This window comes from Labeo rohita, chromosome 15, assembly GCF_022985175.1.
Source record: "Labeo rohita strain BAU-BD-2019 chromosome 15, IGBB_LRoh.1.0, whole genome shotgun sequence".
NCBI lineage: Eukaryota > Metazoa > Chordata > Actinopteri > Cypriniformes > Cyprinidae > Labeo > Labeo rohita.
The window spans coordinates 25,328,674-25,344,022 of record NC_066883.1 but is presented as its reverse complement, the minus strand read 5'-3'; the positions used below and the strand labels follow the sequence as shown (position 1 = coordinate 25,344,022).

At 37.6% G+C, this 15,349-nt stretch overlaps 2 protein-coding genes across 5 annotated transcripts in view; one reads left to right on the top strand and one right to left on the bottom strand.

Annotated features, from left to right (window-relative positions):
* ankrd13b (ankyrin repeat domain 13B) overlaps positions 1-814 on the bottom strand; it is a 32,841-nt gene extending 32,027 nt beyond the window's left edge. For both annotated transcript variants that reach the window (XM_051129135.1, XM_051129136.1), the window contains exon 1: positions 337-814. In XM_051129135.1, the coding sequence (XP_050985092.1) occupies positions 337-444 (108 nt within the window). In that variant the 5' untranslated portion in view covers positions 445-814. The remainder of the gene's footprint in view (positions 1-336) is intronic.
* A 3,817-nt stretch (positions 815-4,631) lies between these two features.
* The window catches only part of git1 (G protein-coupled receptor kinase interacting ArfGAP 1), a 29,701-nt gene continuing 18,983 nt past the window's right edge, over positions 4,632-15,349 (top strand). For all 3 annotated transcript variants that reach the window (XM_051129132.1, XM_051129134.1, XM_051129131.1), the window contains exons 1-8: positions 4,632-5,118; positions 11,269-11,402; positions 11,484-11,596; positions 12,521-12,626; positions 12,904-12,990; positions 13,261-13,391; positions 14,604-14,698; positions 15,056-15,098. In XM_051129132.1, coding sequence (XP_050985089.1) covers positions 5,067-5,118; positions 11,269-11,402; positions 11,484-11,596; positions 12,521-12,626; positions 12,904-12,990; positions 13,261-13,391; positions 14,604-14,698; positions 15,056-15,098 — 761 coding nt within the window. In that variant the 5' untranslated portion in view covers positions 4,632-5,066. The remainder of the gene's footprint in view (positions 5,119-11,268; positions 11,403-11,483; positions 11,597-12,520; positions 12,627-12,903; positions 12,991-13,260; positions 13,392-14,603; positions 14,699-15,055; positions 15,099-15,349) is intronic.

Here is a 15,349-nt window from a genome sequence, read left to right as displayed (position 1 = left end):
AGCTACCTACCAAGACAGCATTTTCACGCGTTTCAACGTTATACGCCCAAAAATGCGGTCTAGGTAGGCAACTCACGAGGTTTGAAGACACAGCCAGGGTGTGAGGGTTTTTTTTTTACACGCATTTCTGTTTGTAGTAAACATATCAGCAAGTAAATTAGCACTTAACTAAACAGACATGCTATTAATGAACCAGCAAACGATGGAGAATCACTTTTCGCCCTTTCATCACTGATTACAAGCCGAATGAAGTAGCAGAACCAGTTTCTTCAGTCAAACGCACGGCCCGCTCCTCACAGCATCATCCGCCAAAAGACGGAAACGAAAGCATCTTACCTGCTCCCGCGCTGAAAGCTCTTTCTCCAGCTGCCGGTGTTTGTTATGCCACACCAGATAATGCAGGTGGTAGCGACTCTTCTCCGGAGTTTTTCTGGCAGAAATCATCCTCAGTGCATAGTTCGCCGCTGCTCTCTCCCCCGTTCCGTTTCCCTGCTTTTGTGCGGTATCAGTTACTTTTATAAAGAGCGCTTGCTATATTATTATTATTGCTGAAACGACCGGTAAGGGCATTTCTCTCCCTTTTCGTATCCAGCATCGCCTTTTGCATAGTAGCTTGGCATTCAGTGTGTCTGTGTTGAAAGGCAATTTAAAGCTGTGTGCATGTATGCTCTCCGTTCTGTTCTCCACTCCTCCTAGTCTCTTCTCCCTCTCCTCTCTCCTCACTCCTCACACGCTCAAACGCGCGCGCACGCACACTCGCTCGCGGAGGCTGAGGCAGGGCTCTCGTTTCGCCGATGAAAGCGAATCACACCTATGAGCCACTGAACTTCAGGTTGTGTGATTCTGTCATACTCGCTGATGCTGCTCACTGCGCCATGGGAGAGGATATAAAGAGAGCATCTCATGCTGCCATCTGTGTCTTAATATTTCTTAAAGGAACCTCGGGTATTAAGACTTGCATGGCTAATGATGTCTCTCACTGATGTCTCTCACTGAAATATGTAGTAGAAAACCCATAAACGATTTACATAAAAAAAAACACATCGTTTTATATTTATTTTGGGCTATGGGGGGGCGCCATTATTTCGATGACGTCAAAAGGTTGCACTCCGTGATCTACTACTGTTACCTGTTGCTATTTTTAACGCAACTCCACAATACCACAATAAAATGCTGATACGATGACAGCTACTGAAAGAGCTTACAGATGGCAATGGATATAAGCGCAAACTTAAAATGCTAAAATGCTGTACACTCTAAAAATGCTGGGTTATTTTTTTTAATGCAAATTCTGCGTTCAGCCTGCATTTGTTTTTAATATTTTTACCCAGGTGCTGGGTAGTTTTTCTTCACTCTAAAAAATGCTTGTTTTTTTTTTTAACCCAAATGCTGGGTTCAGCTTGTTGGGTCTATTTATTGGGTTATTTTAAATATTTTTTACCCAGGTGCTGGGTAGTTTTTCTGTAACTAAGCTGCTGGGTCATTTTTAATGGGTTATTAAGTACTGGGTTATTTTTTGCACCCAACCGCTGCTTGAGTCTGTCTCCAAATGAAACAACCCAGCTGTTGAGTTACAGTCAGACTAGTCCTCAGCATTGCTGATTTGGTGCACTTCTGCAAAATAAAGGTTTGTATATGTTTTATTTCATTTATAAATTCTCTTCTGTTCTGTAAATTATATTATTTTACCCAATGCAATATACGTATGAGATGTCATCCTGCATCAGCAGTGGTCATTTCGCATGATGGAAACGCCTCTTGCCTTGATTTTGAATTGATTTTACTAGTTATAATACTGAATTTAATACATTTAATTTGATGTTAAAATATGTTCTCTAATCTCAGTACTGTTTGTTTATGGGCAGGTTACAAAAATCAGTCATGGCATCTTTCAGTTACTGAGGTTAGTTCCCCTGGTGAACAGCAGCCCATCACCGGCTCAGATTTCACTGAATTAGCACTATTTCAGTAAAAAGTGATTACAGAGAATGGTTGAATACATTTAAACATTTAAACATTTATACATTAACTTTTAAATGTTACATTTTTTATTTCTAAAATGTTTGTTAAACAAGTTTAAATGTATGTAATATTGTAAACTATGCTGTATTCACCCAAATAAATTACATTTGTTTTATATTTTTGTCCATCTGTGTTCTTGCTGAATAATAAATGTACATCTTTTGATTATTGCTGTTGCCTCTACAATTCTTTGTGTGATTTTTAATTTCCAGCCCATTTTAACCCAGCAATTTAATAATTTTTAAACAATAGTTGACTTAAATAAAACAACCCAGCATATTGGATAAAAACATTTAACCCAGCATGTGTTCTGTCCAATATTTAGCCAGAGCTGGGTTGCCAAATAACCCAAGTTGTGTTGTTTTTAACCCAGAATCGATTTTTCCCCACAAGGTTTCTAAACGCCTCTGGATATCAAGTGAAATCCGCACTGAGAAACTCCTTTGATGACTGCGCCATCATGACAAGCGTCGGCATGTTTACATCTTGCTAGGATGGCACCTAACATTTCTTGTCTCTGCCGTTTATAAGCTCTTGTAGTAGCTGTGATCTACTACAAGGCATCAGGACTAAAGTGGAAAGAATAAAGACGCGGGTCTTTAGGCAGTTTTATTCATCCACAGGCATGTTCCCATTCTTTTCTCCCCTTCTTAAAGCTAAGAAAGCAGTGAAGCACAATGTGGCATCGTATCAGTATTTTATTTTCTGAGTGGTATTGTTGTAAAAATAGCAACAGGTTGCGCCAGTAATTCACTAAGTGCACTGAAATAATTTGATGTCATTGAAATAATGGCACAATGTGGATTTTTTAAATAATGTAAATCTTTCATGGGTTTTGTACTATATTTCAGCAAAAGACATAATTTACATTATTTTAAGCCATACGAGTGTTAATACCCAGAGGTTCCCTTTAATAAATATCTAATGGATGTAATATAATTTATTAACAGAACATAAATTCAATTCTACAGTAGAATTCTATTCTTGAACAGTTAACAGAACAGGGTTTGTTTAGTACAATGTTCTTGTTTTAATTGTAAAATGTGTTCTTTTATCCATACTGGTATTATATATTACAAATTAATTAGTACAAAGCTTCTGCTTTGCATAAAACATAACTGAAATAAAATTAATCAGCCATGTTTTCATCTATTTTATTTGGTCTGTCTAAACAAATACTCAAATGGCTTTTATTTATTTGTTAGTATTAAAACTTGTATACTTCTACTTAGAATAGAATCAAATATTTATATTCTAGAGTGCTGATATAATTAATATCTGTTGCAAAAGTGATCCAACACATATCCATCCCATTCACCCATCTAAACCAGGGGACTAGACTTAACTAATATTAGCTATACCACAACTGCAATATAATCAAGTAGTAGATTTTTTCCCCCACCAAGTTCATTAATAATATTGCTGTCTCACATAAAACATCATCACAGTAAGTAGTTGCATGTGTTGCCAGTAAAAAAAAAGCATTTATTTATTTTTGTTTAACCTTTCCTTTTTGCCCCAATTGCTTGTTAGTAAAATATTAGATTTTATAGTTTGCAGATTTTATTGCAATTTTTTAAATTTACATTTTGGGCTTTTTTAAGTCTTTAATGGACAAGTCAGTAGAGAGATGACAGGAAAGTACTGAGTGGAGAGAGGGGAGTGGGATCAGCAAAGGACCTCGAGACAGGATTCGAACTCGGGTCACCGCAAGCACAGCTGTGCTATATGTTGGCATACTAACCACAAGACTATTGGCGCTAACAAATTAGTGCAAATTTTTAATTGCATTTTTCTTCAGCACATTCAGCCCTCTCATACTTACAGAGGAAAGCATACCGTTTATTTTATTCAGGTATCCGGAAATTAATAAATAAATAAACATGTATTTAAAGGAATAGTTAACCAAAAAATGAAAAGTGCGATATTTTTATCATTTTCTGACGGCACCCATTCATTGAAAAGGATCCATTGGTGAGCAAGTAAGCTAAATTTCTCCAAATCTGTTCAGGTGAAAAAACCAAACTCATCTACATCTTTGCAAATTTCACTAGAGGAAGCATTATTATGGAGTATGGAGTATGGAGTCATATTTTGACCAGAAGCAACAGTTTAAAGTTGAAATGCCTTAATGCTGTAAATTTGTTTCTTACAAACATGCAGTTTTTTACTTCAATAGACATTAACTCCCATTCACTGCTAATCCATTGGTAGGCAAGTGATGTAATGCAAAATTTCTTAATCTTGGATGGCTTGAAGATGAGTACATTGTAAGATTTTTTAAAAATGTATTATTATTATTATTTTAAATAGAATAGAACAGAATGTGGAGGACCAGTGTTCTAATATGTTAGCGTATGTTTTTTCTAGACAGACCACTGAATAAAAATGTAAAAAAAAAAAAAAAAAAAAAAAATCTTTAATTAATTATTTATTATGCTTTTTAGAATTATACTTAATTTGGGGATTGTAGCTATGTAAATAATCTTATGTAAAATTCATCTCCACTGGTGGGCATGACTGCATGGTCCCTCTGCTCTGTCAGCCCCCGCCTGTGCACTAACGACGGTGGGGTAAAGAGAGAAAGCGAGAGACAGACGTCAGAGAGAGGGAGACTATGCAGCCCGCCATACAGAAGTGTACAGGGCAGTGGATGTAAATAAACCGTGTACTGTATCCATACTTTTCTTATTCCCACCCCCTTTTGCCCAAGACAGAGACGGGGCTTGGATAATGATCGGGGGAAAAGATTAGTGGGGACACCCAAAATTAATTAATCTGATAACGTAAGGGGCCTTCTGAAAAATCCGATTCATTTTAAGGAATCGTAAAGTCCTTGTAGCGAAGACAGACGACACCGCAAGAAAAAAAAGGAAGAGAGAGAGAGAGAAGGGTGAGGACCGGGAGTGCTGGGGAGCTCGTCGCCGGCTTCCGGACATTCGGGGCGGCATTGAAATCGCAGACGTCGCTCCTGGAGGGAAAGCGAGCCAAATATCTTCAGCACTGGACTAAAATCTCTGGAAGCGGTAGAATTGGTTTTAGCGATGTCCAGGAAAGTCCAAAGAAGCGAGGTGTGCGCCGACTGCAGTGCACCAGGTAAGGCTGAGATTTATGGATCGAGGCGTTGTTGTGAGCTATGACTGTACGGGACTCGGTCGAGCGCAGCGGCTAGCGGATGAACACCAAGCCCGCGTATGCGCAGGGATACTCGGTTAAACGCGTCAGGAAAATGGCCGAAAATCAAGGCCGATATTGCGGCCCAACAAATCAGCCAACATAAACCCACTGTAAATTTAGTACTGAATCAATATGTAGTGTATAATACAACAGAGCAATAATTGTCCATAAGCTAGATTCTATACTAAACTTCAGTGACTATAAATTTGAGCTGCTATTGCAGCTTTGCTACCGTGGCTAAAGTTTTATCCGTTGCTTGTTGTTAGCACCCATCCCAAGCCAGTTTGACGAGCCTGCAAGGTGCTGTCAATTAAAAGCACTACATTTATACTATTCCCAGGTGCTTTTATATTCGCATTTTGTAGTGACAGCAAATTATGTTAATTAAAAGTAAGTTTTTGTTCATATTGAAAACAAAACGGGCTCTGTATCGAACAATGCTAACTGACAGTAACGTTAGCTAGACTCGGTTGCTATGTAGCCTGCGGACTCTCGTCTGACTCCTTTGCTAGTATGTGAGTAACACGTTTGTGTGTTTACAGTCTGTAAAAGCTTTATGGTTACTAGGGGTACTAGTTTAGTTTGTCCAGTACAGTTCTTCAAATGAGGTAAATCTAAACTTGGGCTGAGGCAAGTTAGCTAACTAGCGTTAGCAGGTTGACAGGACACATCAAACTCTGACGTGGGTCAGTTTTTGCTTGTGTTTGTGCACAACTTTGCTTCTAGATAACGTTTTTAACACGTTTTCTGAATGTTTATATGTTTATAAATTAATTTTGTTTATAATATTTATATATTGTGTTATATTTACGTAATTTTTTTTGTCAATAAAGACTTGTCTATGCTTTTGCATAATGCTGAAAAGTTAATTCATTTGTTATTGCTCTTTATTATTCTCATAGTGTCCTCACGTAACTAAAGCATTACATTTCTATTTTTTCTTGGGAAAAAATGCTTAAACCAGACTAAACTGGTTTGCTGGTCTTAGCTGTTGGCCAAGCTGTTGTGTAGTTGATCTTCAACCTGGTCTCTCAGCATGACCAGCTGAAAAGTTTCTGAAACCCTTCTAAAACCAGCCAACAGACCAGTATGATCAGGCTGGGACGCAGTTAAAAACCTCAAACCAGCTTTATGCTGGTTTAAAAGCTGTTTTAGCACAGATGGCCTTCATAAAATTATCAGTACAGTATTTCTTCAGCGATTATGAGCAATGGCCAAAATCATAGCTGGTGGAAATTATATATTGATTTATTTCTGACGTAGGTACAGGTTTCCATTGATTAAGCTTGAACGTTGCTACGTAGTTGAGTATAGTTTTGAGATGTTCATATCTATCACGTACACCTTTGGACAGGACACAATGTCCTAAATGCTACAGTGAAAAAAATAGAAGTTGGTGTTGCATTTATATTGTAAATAAAGAGGAACTTCCTATATTTGACTGATTTTTCTAAGCCATTTGTCTGAAAATGCATTGCTCAAGACATAATAAAGCCTTCAGTTGTTTACAAAACATATTTCTGATGCCGCTCAGCTGTGCCGTCACTTCAAGCCCACCCTTGGCCTTGCTCATTTTGCCTCACCGTCCCCATGGGGGAGACCGAGGGGTGGTACGGGGGGCATGACAGCTGCTCCCTCATCCGCAGCTGCTCTCTCTCGGAACAAACGTGTATGTGAAAGCACGTCTCGTTTTTGACAGTTTAGTTCTGTTTCACCTCCTCGGCTACCTGCAGTTATGCTCGAAGCTCGGCCGCAAGCGCTGTCACCAATGCCCCTGGCCTTCGACTCCACATTGGCGGGCTTGTGTGTCTTTTTACATCCTCACTCACACTGTGTCCTTGTGTTGGCCTGTCCTGTGGTGCTAATAGAGCTTGTTTGACGTGTTGTAGGAATGTAGATAATGGTGAGTGTGTCGGAAGGTGAGGAACTGATGACTGAGAGAGGAGGAGGAGGAGGAAGGGTGGCGAGCAGGCAGACGGATGCATTCTAGTAAATGTATTATGGATATGAATGAACTTGTGGATGATGTCAATTGCATGGCCACTGAGAGCTGAATGGCGCCGTGTGCTGCGTGTGTGAGCGTTAGAGTGTGTACACATGAAATTTCATTACGAGCAGAGAGAAACTCGTTCGAGATGTTAATGGGTTCAAGCACTTATAGGAAGGACGAGCGCGTTAGTTAAGAAGTATGGCATCATCTTTGATTTTCCCACACGCAGGTGCTCAGCTCCATCTCTGTGAACGTCTGGCCATCTTTAGAGAGATAAAGAGATGATGCTGTATTATTTACAATTAAGCCAATAAATCTAAGGTTCTTTGCCACATGCAAGATTCAAACTGTTGGCTATAATATGAACATTTGGTGGATTAAATAAGCCTTGACTTCTCTGAAAATAAGGAAACAAGCAGGCCTTTTACTTAACATTCTTTTAGGCTTTTTATAACCTTGGGTGCCTCCTTGTTATATTACTTTAATTAAAAGAAAACATGATGAAATCACCTTTAAAAATTTGTTTTTATTTCTTTTTAATGGAATGAATGAGAGTTTTAAATTAACACATATTTCACAGTGATTTGGTGCATGTCATTTTTCTGTTTTATGTGTATTAGTTTTTTTTTTGCATGAACACGGTCAGTAAAATTAAAATTTAAAAATTATAACCTTTACTCAGCAAGGATGTATTAAATTAAGCGAAAGTGACAGTAAAGACATTTATAATGTTACAAAAGATTTCCGTTTGAAATAAATTCTGTTCTTTTGAAACAAAATGTAACAACATTACGCAGCACAAAATGGATAATAAGAAATGTTTCTTGAGCACCAAATCAGCATATTAAAAGGAATAAATTACTCTTTAAAATACATTAAAATAGAAATATTTGTTTGAAATATTTGTCAATTGTAATATTGCATCACAATAATAAAAAACATTAATAAAAAAACAATCAGTATTATAAAAAATAAGGCACCAGCCATTTTAGGTGTAATATTGTGTTTGCATTCATATGGGAAATCAATAATCATGTTATGACAGTGTATACATCCTTTTTGAACTGTCTTGAAACAAAATTTATCACGGTTTCTGCAAAAATATTACACAGCACAACTGTTTTCAAAATTGATAATAAGAAATGTTTCTTGAGCACCAAATCAGCATATTAGAAGAAATATAAATTACTCTTTAAAACATATTCAAATTGAAATATTAGTTTTAAATTGCAATATTGTGTCACAGTATTGCAGGTTTTAATAAAAAAAAAAAACGTTCTGAAGCACCAAATCAGCATATTAAAAGGAATAAATTACGCTTTAAAATGTTTTAAAAGTGAAATATTTGTTTTAAATTGTAATATTCAATTGTGTCAGAATATTGCATTTTTTTATTATAAAAAAAAACAAAACAAAACTGTGAGTATTATTAAAAAACATAAGGCACCAGCCATTTTTAGGTGTCATATTGTGTTTGCATTCATACAGGAAATCAATAATAATGTTGTGACACTATATACATCCTTTTGAACTGTCCTGAAACAAAATGTATCATGGTTTCCTCAAAAATATTAAACAGCACATCTGTTTTCTAAATTGATAATAATTGGAAATTTTTTTTGAACACCAAGTCAGCATATTAGAAGGAATAAATTACTCTTTAAAATATATGAAAATTATTATAGACATAATCAGTATTATTAAAAAATAAGGCACCAGCTATTTTTAGGTGTCATATTGTGTTTGTATTAATAATACGGAAATCAAAATTTGTTTTATGACACTGTATACTTCCTTTCTAAACTGTCTTGAAACAAAATTTATCACCAAATATTATACAGCACAACTTAATAAAAAAAAAATTATTAATAAGAACTGTTACTTGAGCATCAAATCAGCATATTAGTACACATATTAGCATTTCACTGATGCTAAAGAATGGATTGGCTGCTGAAAATTCAGCTTTGCCATCACAGGGATAAATTACTTTTTAAAATAGAAAACATTTGTTTTAAATTGTAATATTATTTGACAGTATTGCTGTTTTTTAATTATAAAACATTAACAGTATTATCAGCTATTTTTAGGTGTCATATTATGTTTGCGTTCATACGGGAAATCAATAATCATGTTATGACACTGTTTACATCAGTGCACCGTAATCTCCCTCTCGCTCTAATCGTATCAAAACCCTGCTTAGTGAGATTCTGTGGATGAGATTATGTGCTTGAAGTATTGTGGGTGCTGGTTTAATTTTAGCCAGATGCTGGGGGCCTGTGGCAGCCAGAGGCACACTTCTGTCACATTGTGACTTAGTCATTTTTCTGTTTACCTGAATGTCACCTTGATCCTGACTGCACTTGTACCCTGCTTGATATAAGGGGAGCTCTTTGCCTCAGATGATCTCATTCAGAGCAGGGTAGTATGATGTGGTGTATGGGTATGTGGTATAACAATGATATACATTTGTACATGATATACATATACAAATGATATACATGATATACATATACAAATTATATACATGATATACATTTAAATATTTATTTCTGACACATATACAAACATGCTGCAAAAATGAAATGTATATCATTTTTATACCACATACCCATATACATTTCATTTTTGCAGCATGTTTGTATATGTGTCAGAAAGAAATATTTAAATCCATTAAGGGATAGTTCACACACAAATGAAAATTCTGTTATTAATTAATCAACTTCATGTCGTTCCAAACTCGTAAGACCTTCGTTCATCTTCAGAACATAAATTAGGATCAACTGTAATGTTATGAAGCTATGAGAATACTTTTTGTCTGCAAAGAAAACAAAAATAATGAGCTTTTGGATTTCATCAGAATATCTTAATTTGTGTTCCAAAGATGAACAAACGTCTTATGGGTTTGGAACAACATAAAGATGAGTGATTAATGAAAGAATTTTCATTTTTGGGTGAAGTTTTTAATTTGCAATAATAGCTGGGAATTATACAGATATTTAATAAATGACTGCTATAAATGCATAAATGTATTTTTGCTGGCCAAATAATTTAGTTTGTTTCTCATTTTTAACCATTCTTATTGATGCTTCCAACACTAAGATAAATCATTTTCACAGTTTCTCATCTGTGTTATCCAGCTACACTTTACTTTGGTGACATTTTATATCAGCAGAATCGATTAAAACGGTGTTCAGTATAGCACCAAAAACCAATTTAAGTTTATAGAAGATGTAGGAGTAGATCCAGGACTATAAAAAGTTTGGTTTTGTGATCAGTCTAAGCCAAACCAGTCAGTCTTCCCACTTCCTGTCCTCATGTGCCTTTTTTTGCTTGTTAGAAAAATCAACCCTCAATTGATGTTGGAATAAAAGCTTGTTTCCGCCACAAGGTAAAAAAAAAATAAATAAAAAAGGCAACTTTTATGTACTTGCAACTTTTTATCTCACAATTCAGCTTTTTTTTCTCACACTTCACAGTGATTGACAGTCAAGCTGTTTGACTGATTGACTTGATTGACCATTCATAACGCTGAATCTGTCATTCTGTCTGACAAACAAATCAGACAGGAGAGTAGATTATCTTCGGTGCACTTGAAAAATGTTGTGTATTGTCTTTCCGTGGGTGAAAAAATGCATTCTGATGTTCATTTGGGGTTTTTTGTGCTTTAAAAAAAGAAACGTCAGTTGATCTAATAAGGCAATACACTGATCTGTCATGACAAATTACAGAGCCACACAATGGTATTTATTTTTGGAATTTCTTAAGAAATTACAACATTTTAAAGCTGAGACCTTGTTTCATACCAAAAGTAACCTGCTCTGTCTTGTCTGTCGGCGTGTTGTCAGTTTTCTCTTTGCTCCGCAAGAACATGATTTGTAGTGTTAGACCAGCACTGTTTGTCAGACATAGCAACAGTAACTAAGGAGGGTGGTTTTTGCGAAGGGTCAGTTGTGAGTTTATATATCACAATTCTGAATTGTAGGAAAAAGTCAAAATTGTGAGATAATTCTGTGGTGGAAACAACCATCAGTTTTTTTCTTATTCTCTCTGATGAAATGTACTTTATCCTGTATGTTCAGACCCAGGCTGGAGCAGTATAAACCGAGGGGTTCTGATCTGCGACGAATGCTGTTCTGTGCACCGGAGCCTCGGCCGTCACATTTCCATCGTCAAACACCTGCGACACAGCGGCTGGCCTCCTTCTTTACTGCAGGTAACTAAAGAGCCTCTCACAGACAGTTTTCTGTCATTTTCCTCAGGATCATAGGCTAACAAATAAAAGTGTGCATTTCAGATGGTGCAGACCCTGGCCAGTAATGGAGCAAACTCGATCTGGGAACACTCTCTGCTGGATCCAGCACAAGTTCAGAGTGGGCGCAGGAAACCGAACCCACAAGATAAAGTCCAGTAAGCCATCTTATAAACCATTCATGCATCATATACCAGAATGTCATAAAAACAGCAGGCTGGGGGTGTAATTCTTTTTTTATTGGTCTGTGCAGTATATAATTGTTCTCATGGAGCTGCATGTAATAGCAGACTGCTAAGAGAAAACTATGCTCACTCAGAATAAATGAAGGGAGATTTTAAAAGTAAAACCAGAGTAATTAAAAAGCAGTTTGTCAGAGAAATGCACAGTGGTTCAGCCAGTCTCAGTGACAAATCATAATCTCATGCAGGCATGCAGGTGACAACTATTTAAGGAATTTCCTATGCCGTCTTGATTGCACCTACAATATAAAGGCATAAGTCCATAAATAAATGTATTTAAATGCCTAATTAGTTTAATATTCATCTAAACAGCTGTACAAAAATAAATAAACAAATAAATAAATATATATATATATATATATATATATTTTTTTTTTTATTTATTTGTTTATTTATTTTTGTAACGAAAGCAGACAAACACAAATATCGTTTTAATGAAAATAAATATAAATTGTAAAAACCTGGTATTATTTAGCCATAAATTTTTCTTGCCATGAAAATAGCCGTAGAAGCTGGCATGGCATTAAACACAAACAAGTAAACAGCATACAAACATTTCTATTTTTTCATTTTCCTCCTATATATGTAATATCAATACAATTATAGCCTTTATTTATTTTAAAAAAGAATAAAACTTTCGGCATCTAAGATGAACTTGCGATTTATTCCAGATCTGTAAATGATCACTCAAGTCAGAGAAAGAGCCATTGTTTTAAATAAACAGTCGTGATTGAATCAATATAGGCAGGACTATTGACAGTGCATCCTATTTTATATTGATTCATTGATTTTTGAAATTGATCTCCGTTTGTTTCTGTGTTCGTATCTTTCACCCCACAGCCCCACTAAGTCAGAGTTCATTCGCGCGAAGTACCAGATGTTAGCCTTCGTCCACAAGCTGCCCTGCCGTGATGATGATGGGGTCACTACGAAGGACCTCAGCAAGGTTAGCATCACCTCTGACTCTTTATCTCAGTCTCTTCCCTCTCACACTCATTCCATCTTTCCTACCCAGCTTCGCTCTGCTCCCCACTGTCTGTGCCCTTGCAGGAGGGCCCTTAAAATGACACCCTGCTAGTGAATAAATGTGCCTTCCTCAGTGCTATTGAATGGCCCTAATGAGAGGATGCACAGGAGGTCTGCTTGCTTTCTGTGTCCTTCATGCTGGGTCCCTCTCTTTTTCTCTCCCACACACTCACTTATTCTCTTGTTCTTGCCTGCAGCAACTCCACTCAAGTGTGAGGACAGGAAGTCTGGAGACGTGTTTACGGCTGCTGTCACTGGGGGCACAAGCCAACTTCTTTCACCCGGTAAAATCTCCCATCTTACACAGTTCCGTCTTTGCTCTGTCAGGTTTTCTACATCATAACTAAAACAGATAGTATGATTGTTGTATTGTTAGATATCATTTTTTGTTTTGATCCAAAGAATAAGTACTTTACCAAATCAAAATAATATGGGTTGTCTGAAAGAACAGATCTGATTTCATTCACAACAGGACAGACAGTCGGTCCAAAAGACTGTATTTGAAAACAGCAGAATGAACAGTACCAGTCACATGCCTGTTGTTCCCTCCACAGGAAAAGGGCACAACCCCTCTACATGTGGCTGCCAAAGCAGGGCAGGTTCTCCAGGCTGAACTGCTGGTGGTGTATGGGGCGGATCCAGGAGCTCCAGATATCAATGGCCGCACACCTATAGACTATGCCCGGTAAATACAAAACACAGAGGTCACTAGATCTATCTATCTGTACGTCTGTATCTTTTCTGTCCATCTGTATCATTTCTGTTTGTCTGTCCGTCCGTATCATTTCTGTTCGTCTGTCCGTCTGTATCATTTCTGTCTGTCCGTCTGTCTGTCAGTCCTTCCGTTTCATTTCTGTCCATCCATCCGTATGTCAGTCCGTCCGTCCATATAATTTCTGTCTGTCTGTCAGTCCATCCGTATCATTTCTGTCCGTCTGTCAGTCCGTCCGTCAGTATAATTTCCGTCCATCCATCCGTCTATCCGTCTGTCTGTATCATTTCCGTCCGTCCATCCGTATAATTTCTGTCCATCCGTCCGTATCATTTCTGTTCGTCCATATCATTTCTGTCTGTCCATCCGTCCGTATCATTTCTTTTCATCCGTCCATCCATCCGTCCGTTCGTATCATTTCTGTCTGTCCGTCCATCCGTATCATTTCTGTCTGTCTGTCCGTCCGTATCATTTCTGTTCATCCGTCCATCCATCCGTCTGTCTGTATCATTTCTATCTGTCTGTCCGTTGGTATCATTTGTCTGTCCGTCCATCCGTATCGTTTCTGTCTGTCCGTCCAAATCATTTCTGTTCATCCGTCCATCCATCCGTCTGTCTGTATCATTTCTGTCTGTCTGTCCGTTGGTATCATTTGTCTGTCCGTCCATCCGTATCATTTCTGTCTGTCCATCCGTCCATATCATTTCTGTCCATCCATCCGTATCATTTCTGTCTGTCTGTCTGTCTGTATCATTTCTGTCTATCCATCTGTCCATCTGTATCATTTCTGTCTGGCCGTCTGTATCATTTCTGTCTGTCTGTCTGTATCATTTCTGTCCATCCATCCATCCATCCGTATCATTTCTGTCCGTCCGTCCGTATCATGTCTGTCTGCCTGTCTGTATCATTTCTGTCTGCCTGTCCATATTATTTCTGTCTGTCTGTCCGTCCGTCCCTATCAATTCTGTCTGTCCTTCCGTCTGTCCGTATCATTTCTCTCCATCCATCCGTCTGTATCATTTCTGTCTGTCTGTCCTTCTATTGCTCTGTCTGTGTCATTTCATAGTTCTGTCTTCTAATGTTCTACCGCTCTGTCTGTCTACCTTTCTGTCACACTATTTGTCTAGCTAATATTTTTGAAAGGATCTAGCCTCTTTGGTTTGTAATGTGACTTTGGTCTTGCAGCCAAGCAGGTCACGTGGAGCTTGCCGAGCGTTTGGTAGAGTGTCAGTATGAGCTCACAGACAGACTGGCCTTCTATCTGTGTGGACGTCGCCCAGGTGAGCTCAGAGTACCTATTAGTACAGTATTTTCTTTAATAAAGGCCATAACTTATATTCTGCTCCTTCATAGATGTCCAAATTGCAAAGAATGTTGGTTTATAATGCATCTCTAACATGTTTTCTGCTGAGTTTAGTGCGCTATCCACACAAAAATAGGCTCAGCGCTGAAACTCTTATTACACCTAAGCTTCTGCTGTGCAGCTTACACATGCAGTGTGAATACTGTAACCTGTTAATTTGGACGCCTAAATAAATATGTCCTAGATGTGAGCATGGTGTGAAACTGAGCAATCTGTCAGCCCAGTTGAGGATGAACACATCAACATTGTTTTTCTTGTGTCTGTGATTTTGTAGATCACAAGAACGGTCATTACATCATCCCTCAGATGGCAGACAGGTACAGTGTTTGTGTATGAGTGTTTTGAATGCGCCTTTTTTGTAATAGTAAAATAATATATTATGTATAAATATTGAAGATCATCAGTGCAGTTGTATTTATTACCTGTCATGATATCCTCCCTCAAGTCTCTTCCTCGTCGCTGCCCATACAGTGTACTAAGATCAGTTTGCAGTGGGTGTATTTGTGTGTGCTGGCCAGCAGGTTGCGCCACACTGTCAATCAGTTTGCATTAGGGCAGAGAGTGTCCT